This window comes from Rissa tridactyla, chromosome W, assembly GCF_028500815.1.
Source record: "Rissa tridactyla isolate bRisTri1 chromosome W, bRisTri1.patW.cur.20221130, whole genome shotgun sequence".
Classification (NCBI taxonomy): Eukaryota; Metazoa; Chordata; class Aves; order Charadriiformes; family Laridae; genus Rissa; species Rissa tridactyla.
In genome coordinates this window covers 21,206,539-21,231,070 of record NC_071496.1, presented here as the reverse complement: position 1 = coordinate 21,231,070, position 24,532 = coordinate 21,206,539, and the positions used below count along the sequence as shown (strand labels likewise).

General features: G+C 37.5%; 1 protein-coding gene across 2 annotated transcripts in view; it reads left to right on the top strand.

Moving 5' to 3' along the window:
- Nucleotides 1–24,532, top strand: part of LOC128902066 (protein mono-ADP-ribosyltransferase PARP8-like) — a 162,597-nt gene that overhangs the window by 127,752 nt on the left and 10,313 nt on the right. Inside the window, exons 13-18 of one of the 2 annotated variants that reach the window (XM_054184406.1) lie at nucleotides 306–359; nucleotides 461–556; nucleotides 16,842–16,934; nucleotides 21,118–21,243; nucleotides 22,699–22,764; nucleotides 24,127–24,194. In XM_054184406.1, coding sequence (XP_054040381.1) covers nucleotides 306–359; nucleotides 461–556; nucleotides 16,842–16,934; nucleotides 21,118–21,243; nucleotides 22,699–22,764; nucleotides 24,127–24,194 — 503 coding nt within the window. The remainder of the gene's footprint in view (nucleotides 1–305; nucleotides 360–460; nucleotides 557–16,841; nucleotides 16,935–21,117; nucleotides 21,244–22,698; nucleotides 22,765–24,126; nucleotides 24,195–24,532) is intronic. The other variant, XM_054184407.1, reaches the window with a different exon arrangement.

Sequence of the window (24,532 nt, the reverse complement as noted above, 5' to 3'; positions counted from 1 at the left end):
CCAAATGCCAGTTTATTAGAATGGAGTGACGGCACTGGTGTTTCCATTTGACATTAAAGGTTTTGGGATGCTGAGATAGAAAACCTCATCAGATTTAAGAACTAAAAAGAAATGCTAATAATCTACCCCACACTCAGCAAGCAGTAAAAGGATTGATTATTTGTAATGGTTGGTTTATGCAAATGAGAGATATTTTTAGATGCAAATATTGTTTAACATATTTGCATGCAAAAAATACAAATGTTTTACCATTTCCTTATAATTAGTCTACCGACACTGAAGTTGCCTGAACTTTTTCCTTGCAGCAAAATTATGGTGCAAAATGCATTCTAGTACGAGACCGTGGCTTTCTTGTGCAGGTAGGATGTCATATCTTATCCATTTATGAAACACTATGGAGCATGAGCTGACTTAACTATTTTTAAGCAGATGTTGTTTTTCTCATTTTCATTGTTCTCAGACTATTGAATTTGCTGAGCAGCGGATACCAGTATTGAATGAATACTGTGTAGTTTGTGACGAACCCCATGTGTTCCAGAATGGCCCTATGCTAAGGGTAAGTGGTGTGCTTGCTGGGGTAAACAATGCATTTTCTAATGCCTTAAATAGCAATGGATGATACAAACCTGTTATAAAACTATTGAATTATTTCAGACATGTTTCATCCTAATATCCTTTTAAAATGCAGGAATGTAATGCATATTAACTAAATTTTACTGTAAATTTGAAAAAAAATGTATTGTAAGCAAGGGAGATGGAAAGCAGGCTTGTATAATAATCATAGAAACATAAAGGAGGGTTTTATTTCACTGAACACTACTGTGCTAGAGTAGTCATAACCGGATAAGCTAGAGGAAGTGCATTACAGTGCTTTCCCAGTCCTCTGGCACTCTTTAAAAAGCTTAGGGTCACCTCAGTCCTTTAGCTCCTATCAAGCCATGACCTGGGTATTTAGATACACGGGTGTTAATGCTACTAGGTCGTGAAGTTCTTTTGACACTCTTTTGCTCATGGGCCACTGGAATGAACCATCCTCCATAATGTGATAAAAAAGGCAGTAGAAGGAGATGCTCTGTGAAGTGTCCGATCTAGCCTGTCTAGCCTGTATAACTGTGAACCAGGAATTTTGCATGCTGAATGTTGCACCGTCTCATGCTGCTGGTGAATGCATAGTAAAAAAGAATAAGATTGTTCATGAAAGACACACCCTGCCTGGAGCTACTGGATCAGTGCAGCTTTGTAAAAGTATATAGGAGAATAAAATTCTTACCTTTAGGATTGACCTTGCAGTTTAGAATCCTTCTTATTTCACCTGTCCTGAATCCTATGGAAACCTGAGTAACCTTAAAAGATTAAAGCCATGGAAAACTGTTTAATACCAGTGTGTGAGTGGTCTGACACCTCATCTGCCAATTTCTCCATGGTGTGGTGAGCAACCACACATAAGATGAAGCAGACATCATCTATGATAGTTCCATGGAACTAAATTCAGGAAGGTTATTGCTTACACGGTAGCAAAAGTCACCTCAGCATCATCCCCCATGACACTCAGCGGCACCACAGTCAGGCATTCTGACTGCAGGCAGGGTATATAAATAGGCTGCTAATAGGATTTGCAAAAGCATCTACATATTTAATTAAAACCCTTTGAAGGCATGGTTAAACCTCTGTACTTTTGAAAATCCCATCAGGTGTTTATTTGCCTCTTGAAACTTATATCTACCTTTTAAAAACATGTTTTTCTGCTAGATTTATCAGATGCCAAACCCTGATTAGAAGCCTATAGAAAAGGCACCAGTTCCTTGTTCTTCGTCTTTGAATGCACTGCTATGCATATTACCTGTGACAGGATGAGATAAGACAAATTGAACAATATGAAAAGTTTGGATAATATAATTGCTTAAATCATTGGGTTTTATCCGTTGTCCATAGGACAAAGCAAACAGTAGGATTTATTCCTGGTCACGTGATGAACTATTAAAAGAAAACAGAATGGGAAATCATCTGCTCTAAATTCAAAAACCGTAGTTCTTGCTTTCCCACCTTAGAGATCGAAATCCCTCAGAATGACTTTTCTCTGTCTTCAGCTTAAAGAGGGCTCATTTTAGCCATCCATTTGAAAGTTTGTCGGTCCTTCAAAACAGAGGAAAGTGCAAACATGTTTGCCACTAGACACATATTCATCAGTGCCTTTGCAAGCAGCATAACCTAACAAGCTTTGCAAAAATGAAAGGGTGTCCTTATATAACCCAGGGAGAAGGAGATAGCAGGAAAAAATCTAGCATGCTCTGTATATGCTTGAATGACTCAATAAGCAATATAGAGCCATTAATAAGTTTGCAGTTCTGCAGAAGGTGAGAAAGGATCTCAGTTTGAATAAAGCATGAGTTTGCCAATGGGTCTTAAGGAAATTTATGCTTCATTCTACTGAGAGTTCTGGCAGAGGCAGCCTAAAGTAGTCAGTTGGTTTATTTACATGCTTCAGCTGCATACACACATACACATACATACATATATATATAAAATGTATGTAAAGGGAATAAAGAATGACCCAACTGAAAGAGCACTTTATATTTAATACTACTGCAACAGCAGATCTCAGAAATACAGTACTTTATTAAGCAGAATGCAGGGGCCTTTCATTTAATGTAAGGCTACATGCGTTCTAGCCTTGTGTCACTTAATGGATCCCATATGTAGTATCCCTAGCCTTCATAAAGAGCTTTAGAGTATTCATGCTTTTGATACCACAGTAACTGCATCAGATTTCATAATGATCATAACCTTGCTACGGTCTGCTTATATTTTTAATTCTGTGTCTTGATCCCATTTTCTACAGATATCCATATCTCAAAGGCATTTCTTAGGCTCTATCTGTAGTTGGTTGTATCACAAGAGATGCCACAGACTAAATAGTTCTGGATGGTTCAACAGTCTCTTCCTTTAAAGAATAGCTCCTCCACACAGATGCACACAGGATCATGTCTGGGTGTGTGTATCCTTAATGATGAGTTTCCCTTCTACCTTTTTTTCAACAACAAAGCAAGCATATGAATTTATAAAAGCATAGAAAAGTTATTGCTTGAGAAATTCTTTTTAAATGTATTTAGGCTTGCTTTTCTGGTATTTAATGGAGTTTTACACAATTCCAAAGAAGCCATACTCATTGATTCCAGTAAGGAATTTGATTCTGTAATCCTCCAGTATGTCAGTCTGACACCTTTCCTGAACTATAGTGTAGTTTAATTAATTATCTTGAAATGCAGTTTAAAAAATTCAACAATTGCCATCACACAATAATTACATTCTTTTAATACTGTAAACTCCCATACCTGGGTGTAATTTTTTGTGCTGATTATTAATAACTTGCATAATTCTGATGTCTCATCCTCAGGACAGATGAAGATAGCAAGTAACACTGTGAGATAAAGTTTTTCCTTTCTGCAGATTTGCTCTACAGGCTATCTTAGTTATACAGTATCTTTAAATCAGTCTCCCTCAGCACAAGCTTTCTTCTCAGTATTGTGTGGTCTGTTTTTTTAATATCTATTTAAATTTAATTTTCTAATCTTGACATCATCTTTCCCATAAGATAAGAGCAACTTGATGACAACAAGATGTGTCTTTTTGTATAGCTTAATTTAGACACTAGATCCACATGGCAGACATACCATTGTATGGAAGATGTCTGTTGCAGAACAGCTGCATAACACAATTGCATACGTTTGGCTTTATGCTCTTGAACGCCTGTCTTTCTCCAGAGCCCTCAGTACTAATCTAATCATACAAATCATAGAATCATAGAATAGTTTGGGTTGGAAGGGACCTTTAAAGGTCATTTAGTCCAACTCCCCTGCAATTAAATGTTCCCCGCTGGTTCAGGGATCCTGTTGTACACAGGAATCTTTGGATGTTGTTAGGCTTAGTCACTTATTGAGGGTAAATAAAGAGGCTCTATTAATGACTTACTGAAGATGAATAAAGACAAAATTCTTAGATTTCTCTTGGGAATTTCTTTACAGAACAAAGTATGGATCTTTCAGGACAACCAGTTTTCTTTAGAGCTCCAAAAATTCCCTGAAATACAGAAGACCAGAATTACAGATACAGTCCCTGTGTGTACTCTACAAGTGTGCGTGTAGATAAAAACACATTATGTAGATGGGGTAACTTCAAAACACTCACAAACCTAATGCTTTCACAAGGAACTGCAGCTGTATTACTATGAAGGGGAAGGACAAAGGTTCTCTAGAATGGAAGAAGGAGTTTTAGAAAAGTACTGTAACGCTCTTTATAAAGGTCCATGGTCCATTACTTTATTCCAACCCCCTTTTAAAAAAGCCAGTAAAGTAGGCGATGCATTCCTGTAGGTATTTACACCTTTTCCGTATGAGATGAAGATGGATGTTATTTCTCATCATAGTATGTTTCTTCAGTATTTATTTTAAGAGCACAATGAGCTCTAATGATTATTTACAGTCCAGCTCTGGAGCCCCCAACATAAGAAGGGCATGGACCTGTTGGAGCAAGTCCAGAGGAGGGCCACAAAGATGATCAGAGGGCTGGAGTACCTCTCCTATGAGGACAGGCTGAGAGAGTTGGGGTTGTTCAGCCTGGAGAAGAGAAGGCTCCAGGGAGACCTTATAGCAGCCCTCTAGTACTTAAAGGGGGCCTACAAGAAAGCTGGAGAGGGCCTTTTTACAAGGGCACATAGTGATAGGATGAGGGGTAATGGCTTCAAATTGGAAAAGAGCAGATTTAGATTAGATATTAGGAAGAAATTTTTCACTATGAGGGTGGTGAGGCACTGGAACAGGTTGCCCAGAGAAGCTGTGGATGCCCCATCCCCAGAGGTGTTCAAGGCTAGGCTGAATGGGGCTTTGAACAACCTGGTCTAGTGGGAGGTATCTCTGCCCATGGGAGTGGGGTTGGAACTAGTTGATCTTTAAGGTCCCTTCCAACTCTAACCATTCTATGATTCTATGATTCTTCAGTGCACTCAAAGTAATAAAAGCTAAATTGGATGTTTAGAGATACACACTTATATAGAATACCACCGAAAACTGCAAATTCCCTGAAATCACTACATGGCATGATTTGCAGCCTTTCTGCAAAGCACAGGGAAAATTCAATGAATACATGGATCCTAAGAAGAAAAAGTATTATTTAACATCTCAAATAGCATAGGCCATACTGTTTCATGCAGTTATTCCTAACAGTGGTCAGAATCCTACATATTTCACTTTTCATAAAAAGATTAAGAAACAGCTTTGAACTCATTAGTGAGTGTTGAGACTGCAGCCTTTATATCCAAACTGCTTCTTTTCCAAACTGCTTCTTTTTCTCATGTAAAGAATCACAGAGAAAAAGGCTGCATCCTCCTACAAGGTGACCTGTGCTGCACCATTTTCAGGAGCTCTGTCATCAGTCTCTTATGAAGTAGCTCATTGCTCAGCTTTGAAAAACAGTGAGAAGTACAAGGTCAGACATAGGTTTTGTGCTGAGGAGAGACAAAGAAGGCAGACCTGGTAAATCTACTGAAAACAGTGAGAGTGCTCATTTGAATCGTTAGACAGCACCTCATGTTACTGTCTTTGAATTTGTTCTCAACAGAGAAGTTTAGATGACTGAGACACGTACTATTATTTGTTTGCAATTAACGTCTAGACTTGAATTATTTCAAAAACATACTTTTAAATGCTTTTTTCTGACATTTTCAAACAGTTGATATCTCATTCACATATGTGTTGTTAAAATAAATAGATTATCCTGATTTCTGTCAAACTAACATATTAGACTAAATATTAGAAGTAAACTTAGGAAATTTTAATGACCTCCACAAAGCCAATTCTGAAGTACTGAGATATTCTCCCATGGGACAGGTGTCTCTAGTGAAAAGCCCCTGAATCTGGAGCTTGTTTCATCCACTGCCTTTCACTCGCTTTTGAACATCTCCAAGGGTGGAGACTCCACAGCCTCTCTGGGCAACCTGTTACAGTGCTTGATAAAGCATTAGAGAAAGCCAATTTTAGCTTTATCTAAAACTTTAGATAAAGCTAGTTCTGTATGAGAGAATAAAAGGACTAATTGACCTCCAAAGGTCCTTCTCAACCATATAATTTGGTTCATCTAGCTAAAAATGTATTTTGCAAAGCAGATATTATAATGTACTAAAGAAACTTCAACATTATTTGGTTCTGTATTAACAGGCTATTAACATTTTTTAATCCCATGTGAAATTCTTCCTGTTACTCTAGAGCTGGTAATAATATTGTAGGGAAGCACTAAGTTGCATTTTAATAATGCAATAGTTTTGCTGCTATATTAGTAGAGAGAGATCTTGTTTTAGGAATTCAGATGTAATAACAGTACTTTTATTACAAACATTTATATATAAAGAATTCATGAGTCAATAAAAGTGGTTATCATATTTAAGGATATGATTAAAATAAGTATAATAAAAATATATTATCATATATTATCATATTTGAAGACTGGAGGAAAGCAAATGTTACTCCTGCCTTCAAGAAGGGCAAGAAGACAGACCCAGAGAACTACAGGTTGGTCACCCTCACCTTGATCCCTGGGAAGGTGATGGAACAGCTAAGCCTGGAAACCATTTCCAGGCACATTAAGGACAAGAAAATAATCAGGAATAGTCAGTATGGCTTCACCAAGGGGAAGTCTTGCTTGACCAGCTTGATAAATTTCTATGATGAAATGACTAGCCTGGTAGATGAGGGGAGAGCAGTGAATATTGTCTACCTGGACTTCAGTAAGGCCTTCGACACTGTCTCTCATAAGATCCTCATAGACAAGCTGTTGATGCATGGACTGAATGAGCAGACAGTGAGGTGGATTGAAAACTGGATGGATGGATGGCCTCAGAGGGTGGTGATCAGTGGCACAAAGTCTAGTTGGAGGCCAGTAACTAGTGGTGTACCCCAGGGTTCAATACTGGGTCCAGTCCTGTTTAATATCTTCATTAATGATCTGGATGATGGAGCAGAGTGTACCCTTAGCAAGTTTGCAGATGATGCAAAACTGGGAGAAGTGGGTGATACTCCAGAGGGTCATGCTGCCATTCAGAGGGACCTCACCAGGCTGCCAAAATGGGCTGACAGGTGTCTCATGCAGTTCAACAAGGAGAAGTACAAAGCCCTGCACCTAGGGAGAAACAACCCCATGCACCAATATATGCTGGGGGCCACCCAGCTTGAAAGCAGTTTTGCAAAAAAGGCTCTGGGGGTCCTGGTGGACACCAAGATGAACATGAGCCAGCAATGTACCCTTGCGGCAAGGAAGGTTAATGGTATCCTGGGCTGCATTAGACAATAAAATTGCCAGCAGGTGGAGGGAGGTGATCCTTCCCCTCTACCCAGCACTGGTGAGGTCACACCTGGAGTAGCGTGTCCAGTTCTGGGCTCCCCAGTACAAGAGAGACATGGACATGCTGGATAGAGTCCAGCGAAGGGATACTAAGATGATTAAGGGACTGAAGCATCTCACATAGGAGGAAAAGCTGAGAGAGCTGGGACTGTGTAGCCTGGAGAAGAGAAGATTCAGACAGGATCTTATTAATGTATATAAACACCTGAAGGGAGGGTGCAAAGAGGATAGAGCCCAGCTCTTTTCAGTGATGCCCAGTGACAGGACCAAAGGCAATGGGCACAAACTGAAACACAGGAGGTTCCATCTGATCATCAGGAAACACTTTTCCTCATTTTTCACCTTTTCTGAAGATGACTGAGTATGGGAATAGGTTGCCCAGAGAGGTTGTGGAATCTCTATCCATGGAGATATTCAGAAGCCATTTGAACATGGTCTTGGGCAACTGGCTCCATGTGAGCCTGCTTGAGCAGGGGTGTTGAACCACATGACCTCCGGAGGTCCCTTCCAACTTCAATCATTCTGTAATTCTGCAATCTTAATCAGCTTTTATATAGTATAATTTAAGATGTGTAGCTAATGACTATCTTACTGTCTGTATGCCTTCCCAAATTCCTCATTTACAAATACTAAAGCCATTGGTAAACCAGCATCATTGAATGGATTTTAAAGACCTGTGAGACAATTATACAGGACAAAAAATTCTCGAAATGTATTCAATAAGATGATAAAAAACCCCTTCTGGGTATCAGTAATTTTTCTTTCAGTCAAGAAATCTCTTTAGAGTGCCATCTTGTGTTGAAACTTCAGACTGAGGCCCCTTTAGAACAAAGCAGGAAATAGTAAAAAAACTCAGCAAAACTAAGTACTGGATCTAGTTTCTTTGAAATTTGTACTCTGGTACAGACATCTCTGCTGTTTAAAGTTTTTCCCATAAAATATAAATGGTAAAATACTGTAAAACAATATTTGAAATGCCTGTTGTTTGTATTTATCTGTAAAAATAAGTACAATCTGGTAATTCTGGTATTTGTGTACTTATATTAATAACCTTACATTTTTAGAATTTTTTTCATCCCAAAGTACTCAGTTGTGATTTATTCATTATGGGTGAAATCTTGGCCTCAGTGAGTTCCTGTTGACTTGAGTAGGTCTTGGATTTCTCTGTCCTTTGAATATAAGTTTCTTAGCCACCACTGAAACAGAGTAGCAGTAATGTTCCAGAAACAGTACACCACTTAGGGGTGGGAGGTTTTTGGAGTAGAATAAACATCATTGAACTATGGAGAAAAGTGTAAGTGTACAAATATATTTAGCCAGACTAGAGTTTAGCCAAGATGCTTGTGGAATTCCATGTTTCTTGTGGAATAACGCCATGATCCTTCTTATCCTTAGTCAACAATATAACCTGGTTTTATCTCTTTTTATGAAAAAAAGCCTTCCCAGTTACAATCAGTACTTTAGTAGAATGGACTTCAATCACTTTACTATTTACTGAGAGAGTAAAATGTCTGCAGTGTAGCTTGTCCTGTTGCCAAGAACTTACCAAAGCCTGCCTTGCCCAGCTAGCACTCCATAATGCTTATTTGCCATCTATTTATGTATCTGGCAAGTAAAGATAATTTGTAAAAAGTGTCCAAGCTGTCCAAAAATGCAGAAAAAACAAAAAGCAGAAATTAAAATCTGGATTGGCCAAAATAAAGCCAAACAGAACAAGTGGTATCTCCCATGTCTTACCACTGTGGTATCTCCCACGTCTTTCAGCAGTGTTCCACATATCACATGAATATTGTGAGATTGTTCAGAGAGCTTACCTTACAGATTTATAGCAAGACAGGTTATTAAATAAATTATTCCTGCTCTCTGGCAGTGTGTATTCCCATATAGAACTTGAGCCAGTAGTTTGACTTCATTTGAAAATTCAGGCCACAGGTGTACTTGTTGGTAATTATTTAGTTTTAAAGCAATTCCTAAATCAGTGTAAATTTAGGCCATAGTATACAATGCTATCATAAAATATTTAATTTTGAATAAGTTTATTTTAATATATGTATTATAATATAAAGCAAACACCTGTCAATAAAAGTTATTAAAATACAAAGATGAATTTGAATTTTAATAAATCAGAGGTTTTAAAATCCACTATGAGCTAGTGCCAGATGCTTCACTCAGAAGTATAATCCATGGCAGAGTAGGCAGATGTGTATTTAACTTGCCTTTCAAAATAATCTTGATCATTAATAATTAAAAAATTGCTTAAACTCTGAAGCTTGATGAACCTTATGTTACAGTAAATGGTAATTCTGGATGGTTTCAGTAGTGATTTAAGTGCACAAATCATACACTTTCAACTCTTAAATCTTTACCTTGTAATTCTGTGGGAGTGTTTTCTAAGATACACATTACCTAAAACTTTTTATTTTGTCAGTTTTGAATTTAATTGACCCTTGTGTTACACTATAGGAAATGTAAAAGTCTTAAACTCATAAATGTGCTTTGCTCTAGTCCTATTACAGAGAATGAGAATTTTACCTACGGCATTTAAGCAGCACTGGTAGAAAGTATACAAGCGCCTCATTAGTGCCTGCCTTCCAGGTACCTTGTATGTCAGATGTGTAGATACAACCGAGGTTTCTGTAGCATTTGTTAATTCATCTAAAAACGTGACTAACAGATGTAAGCTATGAGACAGCCAGAAGAGAGCCTTTCCTACAGCTCTGGATTCTGTTTCAGATGTAGTAATGTTATCCTTATTGGTCCAAATATAATTGATCCTTTAGGTAATACGGACTCAGTTGGTAGAGAATTGGCAACCAACCTTATTTTGCCTTTTCTTACAAATATAGCTAAGACAGACATATATCTAAAAAATCCATAACTGACACAGTCTGTGAAATAAACCTCAAAAACTTGAAAGCTCCCTTGCAAAAGAAACCTTTACCTACCAGACTCCTTTCCTCTCTCCCTTCTTCTCTCACTTTCCCTTTCTCTCTTTCTCCCTCTCTCTCTCTTTCTTTCTTTCTCTGTCTCTTTCTCTCTTTCTTTCTCTGTCTCTTTCTCTCTTTCTTTCTCTTTCCTTCTTTCTTCCCTTCTTTCTTTCTCTCTCTTCTCCCTCCCTCCCTCCCTCCTTCCTTCCTTCCTTCCTTCCTTCCTTCCTTCCTTCCTTCCTTCTTCTCTCTTTTTCTTTCTTTTTCTCTCTCTCTGTATCTGTCTATCCACATTTTTAATATTATTGCTGCTGTGCTATTATATACTCATCCTTCTGGTGAGCGTAATGAACAGAGAGAGAGAAGTTTCTCCTATGGATAAACTGATGATTGCCATTGTTGAAAGTAGGAAACAGAACAGGGATTTGAAGATACATTTAATCTCTACTGCCTTTTGCTTTGATTAGGAGAAGTGAGATGGTTGCTGATGGTTTCATCTTTACCATTTGTTACATTTGCTGTAAGTCAGGCTATGAGCCTTCCCTGTGTATCTCCTTTTAGATCAAGACCTTTTAGGTGTGTCGGTCATGTTGCAGCCTCATTAGTGTCTGTGTGACATCCATCAGGATATGGGAGAGGGTGTCACATTGCTCTTCTGAGCACAGCTGCAGCACACATTAGAATGTAGCAAGATAGATCAATATCAGCTATGAAAGTTTCAACTTTTTTGAATTGAATGAATGTCTGGAAAATATTTTAAGTAATGTATGAGTCCAGGAACCAGAATATGTCATAGTAGCTAGGTGATTTGCCTGTCTGACAGTCACAGTCACTGCTGTAAGAAGTGACACTTGCATTGTTGCATGCAGAAACTGAGCGGTTTTTTGTCACAGCAGTAGTTGGGTGGGTGCTGCTGAGCATGCAAAGAATGGGGGTAGCTAAAGGAAAACTCCGGAAACCTTACTCTGCTCAGAAAATGCTTTCTGCTTTTGTCATTGCCTTCTGCTTCCAAGCATTTGCGGTCTCAGGTTAACTGTCCAGCTCTTATTTTCTTCTGGCTTTTCCCCACTGGAATAATTATGCTTCTAAATAGTCTTTCCGCACCAATGATCTTCATTTAGCTAATAGCTTTGTGGAAGCCAATGGCCTTATGTTAATTTTCTCCTTTCAAGTTAAAAATAAAGTATATGTGAGACCACTGACTGCTGTTGTTGAGGGTGAGTTACAGCTGCCCTCTTCAGGTAGTGGGGAACAAAGTTGCCCAGCTAGTCAGCTCTGCATGCCTTCAAGGTGATGGTTGTAATCTGTAAAATTCTGCATGCACCTAAGATGAGGTTCACATTCAGAAACATATACTTCAATGTATAAATCCTATTTAGTCATGTATTTTCCCTTTGAAAACAATGGAAATTAGTAATCTAATAGAAGTTGGTTATTGTTTACCTTTGTGGATATTGATTCACATCAGTAAAAACATGTCTGTACTTTCATGTATGTACGCGAAAGTTCTTAGACAGTTCATCATTCAGTTGCTGAATAGTATGTGGACTTGAACCAAAATAAGAGTATCCAGAAATTACATTGGAACAACTTAACATTTATAAATGTGTTACTGTTGTTCTTGTTTGTTTACTGTGGATAGGGGCATTTCTCATATTTATGATATGAAGTCAGAACAAGACTGTTCCTGTCCCGAGGGCTCACATCCTATTATAAGAGAAGAGACAAGTAGATGCCATAAAGGGAAACACACTGGCAGTATGCAAAACACTAGCAGCAGTGTAAAAGTGGCCTTGAATCCCAGCTTTACCATAAAGCTTGTGATTTTCTTTAAGCTCTGTCTTCTAGAATTGATTTATTAACTTAATTTCCATGTTTTCATTGGTTCTAGCATGCATAGTTGCAGATAAAACCAAAATACAGAAATGTGACACTGAATAGATAAGTCACCATCATGTGACAAACAAAAGCCCTCCAAATGTTTGCTTCTTAATTGTAAGCCAATCTTTTCATTTTGGAGGGAAAGAGATGGGTTTAAATGCTTGAACCTAACTAATGACTGAAGTAGAAGACAGTGAAATGGCCATACCAACATGTTTTGGAACACTCTACTAACACTTGTGGGAAATTTAAGTTAAAAGCTTCTGTTTTGATTAAATTGGGACAAATTTCAGAAACAAGATCCAAAAGTGCTCTTAAAATGACTGGAGTTTGAGTAAGAATGCATCCAGGGTGGATATATGAAGGTAGGCTGTTGAAGTGTCTGGGTTTGGGTTATTTTCCCCATTAGACTGGCAGAGCCCATATATTTTCATCTAACGCAAAACTATGTATTTGCTCCAGCTCTTAGTTGAAGAGAGTATATAGAATGCAGACACTGTATAGAGTTCAATTTTTTGTGGTGGTTTTTTTGTGTTTTTTCTTTAACCAATGCCACTTCAAACAGGGATTTAATGATTTCTGAAATTAGACGGAATCTACAATATAAATGTTTTGAAGATGTAGTGAGTCAAGGGAGACAAATTCAGACTAGAGATATCTTAAAGTTTTTAATAGCAAGTTTAAAAATTGGAGAAAATAATCTGGAAATGGTGCTTATTATTTACTAGAATTTTGTGCAGCAAAACTATGTGGCTTCCTGAAGTATATGTTGTTTCTCAAACAGAAATGGGTTTGGTGAAACCCATTCCCATTACTGGGAAAAGTTGTTTTTTCTTGTGTTTTGAAGGAGGTAGACAAAGATAGCAAAGCAGTTCCTCTGGTTTTATTATCACATAATTTATTGTATATTATATCACGCTTACAAGAATGTGAGGTTCTAGTGAATGTTTTGGGAGCTCTTGAATGATTTTGTGTTCAATTTCAAGGTATTTTCTGTACATGTATTGTCTGAATATTGAAATGAATACTAGGCTGTGAGTAACTTGGAAATGTAGTGATCATCTGTCACACTTTCCATTGCTTAAAATGTTATTTTATCAGCATTGTCTTGCAAAGTCTTTATTCTAAAAAGTATTCAGTGGGCATAAAGGTTCATCAAATGCATAAAATCAAAAGAATTTTATAGAACCTAACAATAATATCTGTTTCTCCTCAGAGCTCAAATTTTGCTGTCTTGCTTCTCCTCATACCTACAGTTCTCCAGCCTTAAGATCTTAGCCCCAGTATCCACTTGAGAGAAAAAAGGCCTTTCAAATGTCAAAAATAAGTACAATGACCATTTTCCTAACTTCCCTCTTCCAGATACTTAGACATTTCTGGGATCATAACACAGGAAGGAAAAAACCAAAAAAGAGCAAAGATAACAAATCCAATGTTCCATTTGCCATCTTTAAGTCTCAGGGTAACTTACTTTGTTGAAGTTATAAACAAAATTGCAACAATAAGTATTTTCTTAATGCTTTTCTTCATGGCAAGCATTGCTAAATTCAGATTGCCCTGCTATTCCAGAGCAATTCCTTGCTCTGGAATAAAAGGGAGTCTGTGTATACTATTGATTATGATAGTCAAGGTGGTAGTGCCACCATACTTCCCCGACTAAGCAAGCGATTTAGCCACCTTCTGAATGTGGAAAACCTAAGAATAATGACAATAATAAATACTTTTTTCTAGTGTGCCATGGCACAGTGAATTGGATCATGTTAGGCTTCGTATGCCGCCTAATGCAATATAACATAGCAGATAAATCAAATTACTCTATTAGACTTGAAAGATGATCAAGCCTGGCCTAGAGACATTCAAGGCCAGGCTTGATGAGGCTCTGAGCAACCTGATCTAGTTAAAGATGTCCCTGCTTACTGCAGGGGGGTTGGACTAGATGACCTTTAAAGGTCCCTTCCAACCCAACACATTCTGTGATTCTATGATGATAGCTCTTGTAAAGCAACTGATATGAGAATATGTCAATGCAGTAGATTTCAGATGTTTATTGAAGTCTAGAATATTTGAAAACAAACAAATGCATATGAAACAAGTGACTACAAATACAGCAGTATGCTTATTACTGGCAAAGCTGTTGCATGAAACAGAATTCAACTAAATTTTATGTTTTCTTTGTGTGCTAAATAATTTTTTTCATTTCTGCAAGTGCTTCCTAGGGACATTGGCTTGAACTTCAAAGTGTACCACTATGAATGCTCTAGTGATTATCGTGGTAGCTAGACTCAGAATTTTTAGTTATAAAAGTTCAGTAGTGCCTACCAAAGATCATTTTAGGTTTCAGTGAGTTAGGATTTAATAATATGGATTCAAACAAATAGTATCCAAAAATATTTCGATTGTTTTTAACATTGTAAAAAAAGTTAAGTTTATTGGGATCAATTTTAAGGAAGGTTTTAATTTATGTTTCTTTCTTGTATTTCTTTCAACTGTTTGTTCTTTTTGAATGCTTTTAACAGTTCTCTTTGTGTGATTCATTACTTGGGTCTTTAAAAAGTTGATCTGCTAATTATCTTTCAGTAAATAAGTGTGGAGTTGCTGTAAGGGATGTAACCAATTAGGAAGCTTCTGAAGACACACCTATTCTCTTTACTTAAAGCTGTGTTATTTTTTGTTTCTGCTTTGCTTGCTTTATGAAGGCAGAACACTCAGTTCTCACTCAATATACAGAAGTTTAAATATGTTGCTTTATTTGAACATTATGATGGCAATTGTGAATTAAATTTTTCAAAAAGATAGGCAAAAAATGGCTCGGCAAAAAATGGCTCAACAAAAAGGTTTTTTATTACTTTTTGATAACTAAAAAAAGGGTGCAAATGCCTTTATTTATAAAATAACATGTGACCTTCCCAAATACAGTGTTTATTCTATAAAAATATAATGCATTTTCTTAAAGTTTACAAATAAATTGTTAAATTAGTGTGGTGGGTTGACCTGGGCTGGATGCCAGGTCCCCACCAAGCCACTCTATCACTCCCCCTCCTCAGCTGGACGGGGAGAGAAAATATGATGAAAGACTCATGGGTCGAGATAAGGACAGGGAGATCACTCAGCAATTACCATCATGGACAAAACAGACTCAACTAGGAGAAATTAATTTAATTTATTATCAATCAAAAGTCAGAGTAAGATAATGAAAAATAAAAACAAGTCTTAAAAACACCTTCTCCCCACACCTCCCTTCTTCCCAGGCTCAACTTCACTCCCGAATTCTCTACCTCCTCCCTCCTGAGCGGCAGAAGGGGATGGGGAATGGGGGTTGCAGTCAATTCATCACGTGTTGTCTCTGCCGCTCTGTTATGGTTTGAGAAAACCCATAACAATTTATTGTCATTTAGACAATTATTCTATCACCCGATGACCCCTCCCCACCCAAAAAGAGGAATCGGGGAAAGCAAGGAAACACGAGGGTTGAAATATAAATAGATTTAATAGGATAAGACTAAATAATTAACAATAATACTAAAGAACCAGTACTAATCCCGATACCAATATAAGATATACAAGAATTATACTGAGACAATTCTATCAGTAGGAAGCTGTGCACTCCCAGCAGTGGACAGCAAATGTCGGACACTGCGAGCACAACAGCTTTGGGAGGAAGGGAAGGCTCCAGCAGGTCCTGACAGGAGCCTGTTCCAGTGCAGGCTCTCCAGGGCGCCCCGGACTCCTTCAGGCACATCCACCTGCTCCAGCGTGTGGTCCTCCATGGGCTACTCCACTGTTAACCTCCATGGGCTGCAGAGGAACAGCCTGCCTCACCATGGTCTTCACGGGAATCTCTGCTCCGGCACCTGGAGCACCTCCTCCCCCTCCTTCTTCACTGATCTTGGTGTCTGCGTAGTTGTTTCTCTCACATACTCTCACTCCTCTCTTCTGGCTCTTATTCTGCAGCAGGGGTTTTTTTTTTCCCCCTTCTTAAATATGTTACCGCCATCGCTGATTGGCTCAACTTTGGCCAGCAGCGTCTTGGAGCCAGCTGGCATTGGCTCTATTGGATGTAGGGGAAGCTTCTGGCATCTTCTCACAGAAGCCAGCCCTGTAGCCCCCCCCCGCTACCAAAACCTTGCCATGCAAACTCAATACAATTAGTTAAAACTTAAATTAAAAGTAGCTTCTTCAAGAAATTTGTCTTCTGGATCATATTTTTATGTTTGTTCTCAACAGCAGAATAACAATCTTTGAAGAATAAACCTGCATTTATGAAAGGGGAGTGTCCCCATTAATTTCTGATTTTGTTCTCCATTAATTTTAATTATGTAGGAAGTTTTTAGAGTCTTATAGGACAGCGCTAAGGACATTTGGGTACTATGACTGTAATTTTGATTTTGTAATCTGTTTGGATTTCTTTTAAGTTTAGCCTCTGTGAATACTTATGAGTTTTAGAGTTCTTCAGATTGTTAAAATGCTTCTCTAATGTATCTTCCTCAATAATTGACATGTATTCATAATTTGAAATAATTGTTGCAGTTAATATCTGAATAAAAAAATTAGCATTAAATGTATTTGGTTTTTGTTGTATTGCATGATAAAACCAATAACTCAAAACTAGAACAAAAATATAATTAACTTACTTTCTCTGTGTAGCCCACTGTTTGTGAACGGGAGCTCTGTGTATTTGCTTTCCAAACATTAGGAGTGATGAACGAAGCTGCTGATGAAATTGCAACTGGGGCTCAGGTAGAACTATCTAATGCTTATTACATGTCTGATTTTCTATAGTATACTCAGTCTTCTCAATATCTTCTAGTATTTATTTTGACTTGTATTCCCCATATAAATACTTTTGGGTAAGTATTATTTATTTGTCCACTCATAGCTGTAAATACACTGTTTTATGCATGGCATTTTCAAACAGTACTAATGAGGTGCTTCCATTGTTTTGCTTCCATGTAATTAAAGTAACCTTGTTTTCTTGTTCTGTTGTATTCAATTACGTCACCTGGGTTGTTAATAAAGGCAGCCATTGTTATTTGCAGATAATTCCCATTTATTTTCACCTAATGAGCCATTACTACTCTCGTGCAATTAATAAGCTACCTCCTGTTCATGGTGTTAGGATGCAGCTATCCACTGAGCATCTGTTGTTTTGATCATTAAATAACAGTGGGAAAGTCCTTACTGATGTTGCTACATAGTTGTTTTTTTCTCTTTTCTCAAGGATCAGTAATTTAATGTAAGCTAGCTTCCTGACTCTAAATTCAGTTATTAATGAAGTTATAACCATATCATTGTTTTCTTTCATAATTTTGGATGTGCCTTAAAACAAATATTTTAATCTATGTTTCCAAATCACATTTAACCTTATATTACAATAGTTACAGGACTTCAGTAAATTAAAAATTTAAAAGATCTTATGTTTAAGATCTTTTTAATGTCTTAAGTTAAAAATTTACACATCTTATGGAAAAGCGCATTCCTCTCTGATTTCCTAAACGTGTGTCGCTCACTGTGCACTTATGTAGTAAGCAACATGGTTTTTGGAAGAGCAAATGTTCAGTTCAGTTAACTTTAGCACTAGTGAGTCTAGCCACTGGAAATAAACTATTCGACTAAGTGCCTGAATACCACCTATGGGCATATGCTCAAAGGAAGAAACAGTGTACACCAGCTTCTTCAATTGAGTATATAACTGTGGGATCTGAACATCAGCTCATCTAATGTCTGAAGACAGTTAGATGGCTATATTTGCAACATCTAGCATGCCAAACGTTGGGATACCTGTGCAAGCTTGTAAGAAATGTAGAGCGGTGTTCTGATGAAGCTTCATCTCTTCCCCAGCCTGAAGTCCACTGAAGACCTCAGCTACGTGTTTCTGTGGAGCTAGAGTTTTATTTTTTGAATGTAAGCACTTCCATGGTATTTAGGTACAAACAAGTAGCTCTCACTTATCTTTTTAAATACAGCTGACAGGAGAGGTGGTCCTGATTAGCACTCACTCTGTTTTTTATGTAGGTATCACTGTTGCAGACATATGCAAAGCTTGCTCTGGATCTCTAGAGTACATCTACATCTACAGAGCTTTGTTGAAGAATACTGAAGTGATTAGAACCTTAATGGTACTTAAAAGAGTTAGATAAGAAATTTTGTCGATTGTCCCATTGGACCTAGATGACTAAATTTTGCTAAGTCTCACTCCAGTGACAGCATTGCACCCAGCTCACTACATCTGATCTGGTTGAGCTCCCATTCCTGTTTGCAGAAAGAATTTAACACACTTAGGATTTGATGCATCTGAGCTATTTTTGACATTAGTTTAGGATGGCGTGAATCACAGCATAGACTATCAGCACAGTGGTTATTTTCTCCATCCATTATAAAGAGAGCCTAGGGTGACTAGTAAGAGGTAGGTGTTTGCATTGTGAATCTCTACATTTCGTCAGATGAATCTTCCTCCAAATCATTCTGTGTAGTGAAAGAGCCTAAATATAGGTTCCCATTATTAGATATCACATCCTTTTCTTTCTGTTATGCTTTCAGCTAGTTTCCTAAGGCATACACCCCTATTCTGTCACTCCCAATATTCTGATGGCTCCTTCTTAATAATAAGAGATTGTACTTTCTAAAACCTTCAAGCCTGAACTCACCTTTGCCATATCTACCTGTCTTTTAAATACCTCCAGGTAATCATCCTTGGAGGTATTTAAAAGATGGGTAGACGTGGTGCTTAGGGACATGGTTTAATGGTGGTTTTGGCAGTGTTAGGCTGATGGTTGGACTCTATGATCTTAAGGGTCCCTTCAAACCTAGATGATTCTATGATTTTAGCCATGTAGTCAAAATGCCTGAAAATTAAAAGTCTGAAAATTAAATGTCTGATTTGTTGATAGTTCAGACTCCCCGTAGAGAGTCTCTGGAGAGAGAAAGAGACTGTCTGAGAGACTGATGTCCTAAGAGAGAATTGGCATCAGCAAGTGTCATCTTGTCCTCCTTTAAAATATATAAATCCTAACTTATGTACTTCAGTACCTACTGTTAAGGAGAAGTTCGGGCCGAGCTATAAGGACATTTACTAGATCCACAGCACTTCTTATTACCAAGGAATACATACGCAAGTTTGTATTATAATGTTTGTATTAGACTTACCTCCCAGTTTAAGTTGCTCTGCATTCCATCAGCTCAAAACAGTGATCTCAGGGGAAATCAGGGATTTAATTAAGCCTGATCTATGCATGTTTTCCCCATGTCAGAACAATATGCTGGTGTCATGGTAAGAAACAATATAGGAGTCAACAGTTGTTTTAAAGGAGGGCTTTGGGATGGTGTTCGAAGAACTGTGCCAATTTTAAGATGAAGTCCCAACGTGCAAATCATAAAGCAAGACAACTTTGGGTCACTGTATTAAGAGTTCTGGGGACTCAAACAACTTTTCCCTAGTAGTGTTTTGCAACTGTAGGCTAAGAAGTGCTTCTGAGAAGCAGAGTGTATGAACTCAGGCTCAATTTCACGGTAATATGTTTACACAGTTGCAGGCCTGTTGCCTGACCTGGCTGTGTATGCAGACTCCTGGTCTCCTTTGCAAATGCTAATGCGGATGCCCTATTTTGAAACATTCCTCACACTTGTAGGTATTATAAACTGGAAAGAAAACAGAGTACCATGGAGGAAGGAATCATTATTTAAAATCTTCATTTTTTCCATATATGTGAGATATTTAGTAACTGGAGCTAACAGAATATTTTTAAACTGATGGAGAAAATTGTCCATTCATGCTAAAGGAGCAGAGGAGAATGGCAACACTATGACTCACTGCAGTGCAGTTCCTTTTCCCTTTCATGATTCTTATTTTCATTCTGCTTCTCTAAAGGACCATCAACTTTTTTTACTACAAATGATCAGATACAATGGCAGATAAATAACAACTTCTAGAACAGCTTGAGCTGTGAGATGAGATCTAATCCATGTGGAACTGTAGGAGGAACCAGGGATGCCTACTAAGTATGGCTCATCTCAGCTTTTCCTTTCTTTCATGCAAAAGTCTGTTTTCACACAGGAATGTTTTCAGAAGGCACAGATAAACCAGGGGGAAATGAGCTAATTTGCAGCTACGTTTTTATGTATCAACTTTGGATTTCATTATGAGCTGGATTTAGGTTTCACAGTTGCCAGAAAGCTGCATTCTCTCTGTTTTGTGATTGTTGTAGTCTATTTTTAACCTGAATTACAAATTTTGAAACAATTATAGAGAAATCTGTTGCTAAGTTGTATATGTGCCTATGTGCACATATGCGAATACATGCCTGCATACACATTGCACACATGAACTTAAGGTGAAATCTTGGAAATCGTAGATATTCAAAGCATACATAGATATGTACAAAGATATTTGTACAACAGGAAGGAAGGAAGAGGATCTCCCAGTGTGAGCCATGCAAATGACTGTTAAATCACTGCACTGTTCTGGCTTTAGCAGAAGCAATGTTTGATAGTGTTTCCATGATTACGATCTTCAGCAGAACAGTGGGCAGTGGTACAGATTCACAGTCCCTTCCTCTTTCTTGAGCAACATTTTTCACTGGCATCTACTGCACACAGATTCAGCACTTCATTTCCCTAGAGAATTAATTTCATCCAGGAATTAGCACATGTACACAAGAGAAAGCAGGACTGCAAGCAATGTATTTGACATGATAATACATTTAGGACCAGATACTGGTCCTAGTTATGGACCTGAAATAATGTACCCAAAGCCTGTTGAGGTCAATGGAAAAATTTCAGTCCTAAACTATGTCCTGTGGATAACATGGTTTGGATAATATAGATAACAATGAAATATGGTATTCCTGCAATGTGTAAAAAAAGCAGACTGGATGATACAATATGACAGTACATATATTAAATAAATATTTTTCTTTATCCCTAGGTGGTTGATCTGTTAGTATCCATGTGTCGGTCTGCATTAGAGTCACCTAGGAAAGTTGTTATTTTTGAGCCATATCCTTCTGTAGTTGATCCTAACAATCCTCAGATGCTGGCCTTTAACCCCAGGGTAAGTAGTTATCTTTCATTATGTCATAGCTTGTTTTCAGTCATGCATTAGATTTCAAAGCAAAGCCTTCTTCTGGAGGAGTCTCTACTGTAAGAGATACAGCTCCAGAATATAGCACAAGCGTGTGACTGTTTTCAGAACTTTGTAGTTTTTTTAATTATCTCTGAGAAGATATTTGTGAATAAACTGTAAGTTGCATTCAGAGTTATGTTGAAGCCGAGAACTACTTTTAGGGTACAAATTCTAGGTGCAAAATTTTATATTCTTAGTGTCTTTCTCTCAGTGTACACATTGAACACAGAAAGATGGCCTTTAGGAGGTGTAGACCATATAAACTGGAGGATTTCCAGTCCATCTTTTTATTCTTAAAGTGGTTATTGCTGTCATCTCATTTTCTCTTTGCAATCAATAATGTCCTTAATTTTATCAAATGTTGGACATAACAGTCAAGTTTTGTACAAGCATCAAATTTTGAAGTAAAGAATTGTGTTTGCACTACTTGCTCCTTGGACTGCAAATGCTGCCTCTCAGTGAAGCCCTAGGGAAGCAAAAATGAGAACTTTGGACATCCTGCATTATGATGCATTTCATTTTTCTGAACAAAGGCCAGTTAGTGGTGATCTTTCTCAGAGGAATGGGCGAGTGTGTTCTGTAGCTTGTGGGAAGGAAAACTTGCTGGGAGGTGCTTGGAAAGGGGCTGATGAGGAGACAGCTAGTCTGGTAGCTAGGTAGGGCTGGGGTTTGAAGCAAATGAGGGAATATGAAAAGGGATCACACCAGAAGAGGAGTGGAGAGAGCCCCTGGGCTGGCAGAGCCCACACCACCTCCTCACAGCTTCTTGCCAGCATGGGTGAGGTGAAAGCCTATGGGCAGAAGTTGGCAAGACCCAAAGATGGGGAACAGTGAGGCTCCTGAAGGTGACGTGGCATGTGGAGCTGGTTAAGCTCATCCGCTCAGATAAAGTGGAGCGTAGAAGGCAGACAAGGGTCAGGGTGAGGCAGAGGGACAACTGAAGGACCTCTGAAGTTTTATAGAGCTGTTAGCAAAGTAAACACATCTGCTTATTTAGCTTTTTATTTAAAATCTATTTGTTCACTGCATTATTTAACTTAATAGCATATTGTCCAAATAACTGGCAGAATCTGTGTTTAGTTAAAAATATTTGTTTAAAAAATGACCTAATTTTTTAAGTAAGTCACATTGTTGTGTGTTGGGGATTCCAGTGAAATTCAAAGAAAAACCATCATGATAATATTTTTTCAGGGAATTTTCCTGGACTATGAATGAGAAAGTCTGTGCATAAGATGGAAGCTATTTGTTAGAAATGTTTGAAAGGATTGGTTTGCTGAACATTCATCCTAACTTTGGCTTTACACACACTCAAAAAATTCAGTTTTTTGTAGAGCCAAAGACCAATATTCTTTTAATTTATTTGCTTATTTTATGCTACATCAGAAGAAGAATTATGACCGAGTCATGAAAGCATTGGATAGTATCACTTCTATTAGAGAGATGACGCAGGTGAGTTTAAAAATCTTTATGTAACTTAATCGCCATTTCTAGAACTAGGAAGATGTTTTTATTGCTTGCCTATGATGAGTGGGGAAGTCAATAGTATAATCTCTTTCCTATAGAGCTGTAATAATATTAAAATCATAGAATTGTCTAGGTTGGAAGGGACCTTTCAGATCATCAACTCCAAAATTGTGTGTTAAAATAACAAACCTAGAGTATCCATAACCGCAGTCTCATAACTCAGATCTTTTGAAGTTTAAATAAGAGATAACAGCATAATGGGACATTGTAACAAGATCATCACCAACTGCTGCATTTCTGGAAATATCAAAGTCAAACTGGGTCTTTTATTTCCAAAGCAAAAGAAATTGATTTTTTGGCAGTGTTTTGAATGTAGCTTTATTTCTATTACAACAAAACACTTGATCAGCTAAGTATGGTTGGGGACTTGGAAGGTTGGGTCTCTTGGGATTACTACCATACAATTTCTCAGTATTCACAGTGGGACAGAATCTGATAGTCGTACTTATGTTTATTATTACAGTTACTTTCCCAAACAGCCCAGCTGATTATAAGTGATTACTGAAACCTCTCCCATGTACCTTGCTTTTCCAACTGTTATATAAATGTAACCTCACAAGAGTTTATAAATCTTATTCTATATGTATATGTAAAGTACTTTGGGATTCTGGAATGAAGAATAAGGTGTATAGAGAGCAGTAAAATACATTGAAAATTAAAATTCAGATATTTTTGTTACTTAATATAACATCTTGTAAAAATTTAAAAAATCAGGTATTTCTGTTACCTAATATAATGTCTTTTAAAAAGAAAAATAACCACCATTTTGCTTTTTTTTAATGTTAAAATAATTCTTGGACTGAAGAGTTTTAAAGGGATGCTTTGCACTGTGACTGAAATCAAGAAATGTTTTCAAAGGGATTATAAGATGATACAGTATTTTACTTTACCAGTTTATACCATAAAACAGTTAACAAATTGCAGTGGATTATCTTGGGGTATTTTGAGAGACTTAATTTTGTGAAGTTCCAGTCCAATTTCTTATTCCAAGAGCCAAACATAAATAGACATCTTCTGCTGTTCTCCCTGAGATCACCAATGTTTGCTATAATATACTCATTTTGATGCTATTTATATGCTTATTATTTTACTCCAGGGAAAAAAATTGCTATATTAATTCTTGCTGTTTATAACTGAATAATGCTAAATGTCAGTAAAACTGTGATTTAAGCCTAATAATGAGTCCCGTGTATTTGTTTTAATAGATGAACTCATGGGAAATGTAATATATAAAATTTAACCTTATGATTTCAACTAGAAATAAAGAACGTAATTATTCTTTTCTAGGCACCTTACTTGGAAATAAAGAAGCAGATGGATAAACAAGACCCGCTTGCACATCCTCTTCTACAATGGTATAAAATTGACTCATGTGAGATGATAATTATTAAAGTACCAAGTTGAATGAATAATCACTTCACCAGTTTAATTTCGTATAAACTCACCCTAAGAATTAACGATAGGGTTGACATTTGCAACTGCATTTGTTTCTGGACTGTTTATGGACCTCATCTGGGCCCTCTGAAAACACTGGAAAGACTCCAGCTTATTTGTATGGCCTCAGATCTGATTTGTAGTCCAGATTTGGTCTACTTCCATCTGATAGGTTCAAAGGCCTGCAGCTGAGTGCTTTGTGGTGGCCATTCATAACACATGCTTAAGAAGAAAAGTTCTGTTTGGTTATCATGTCTAA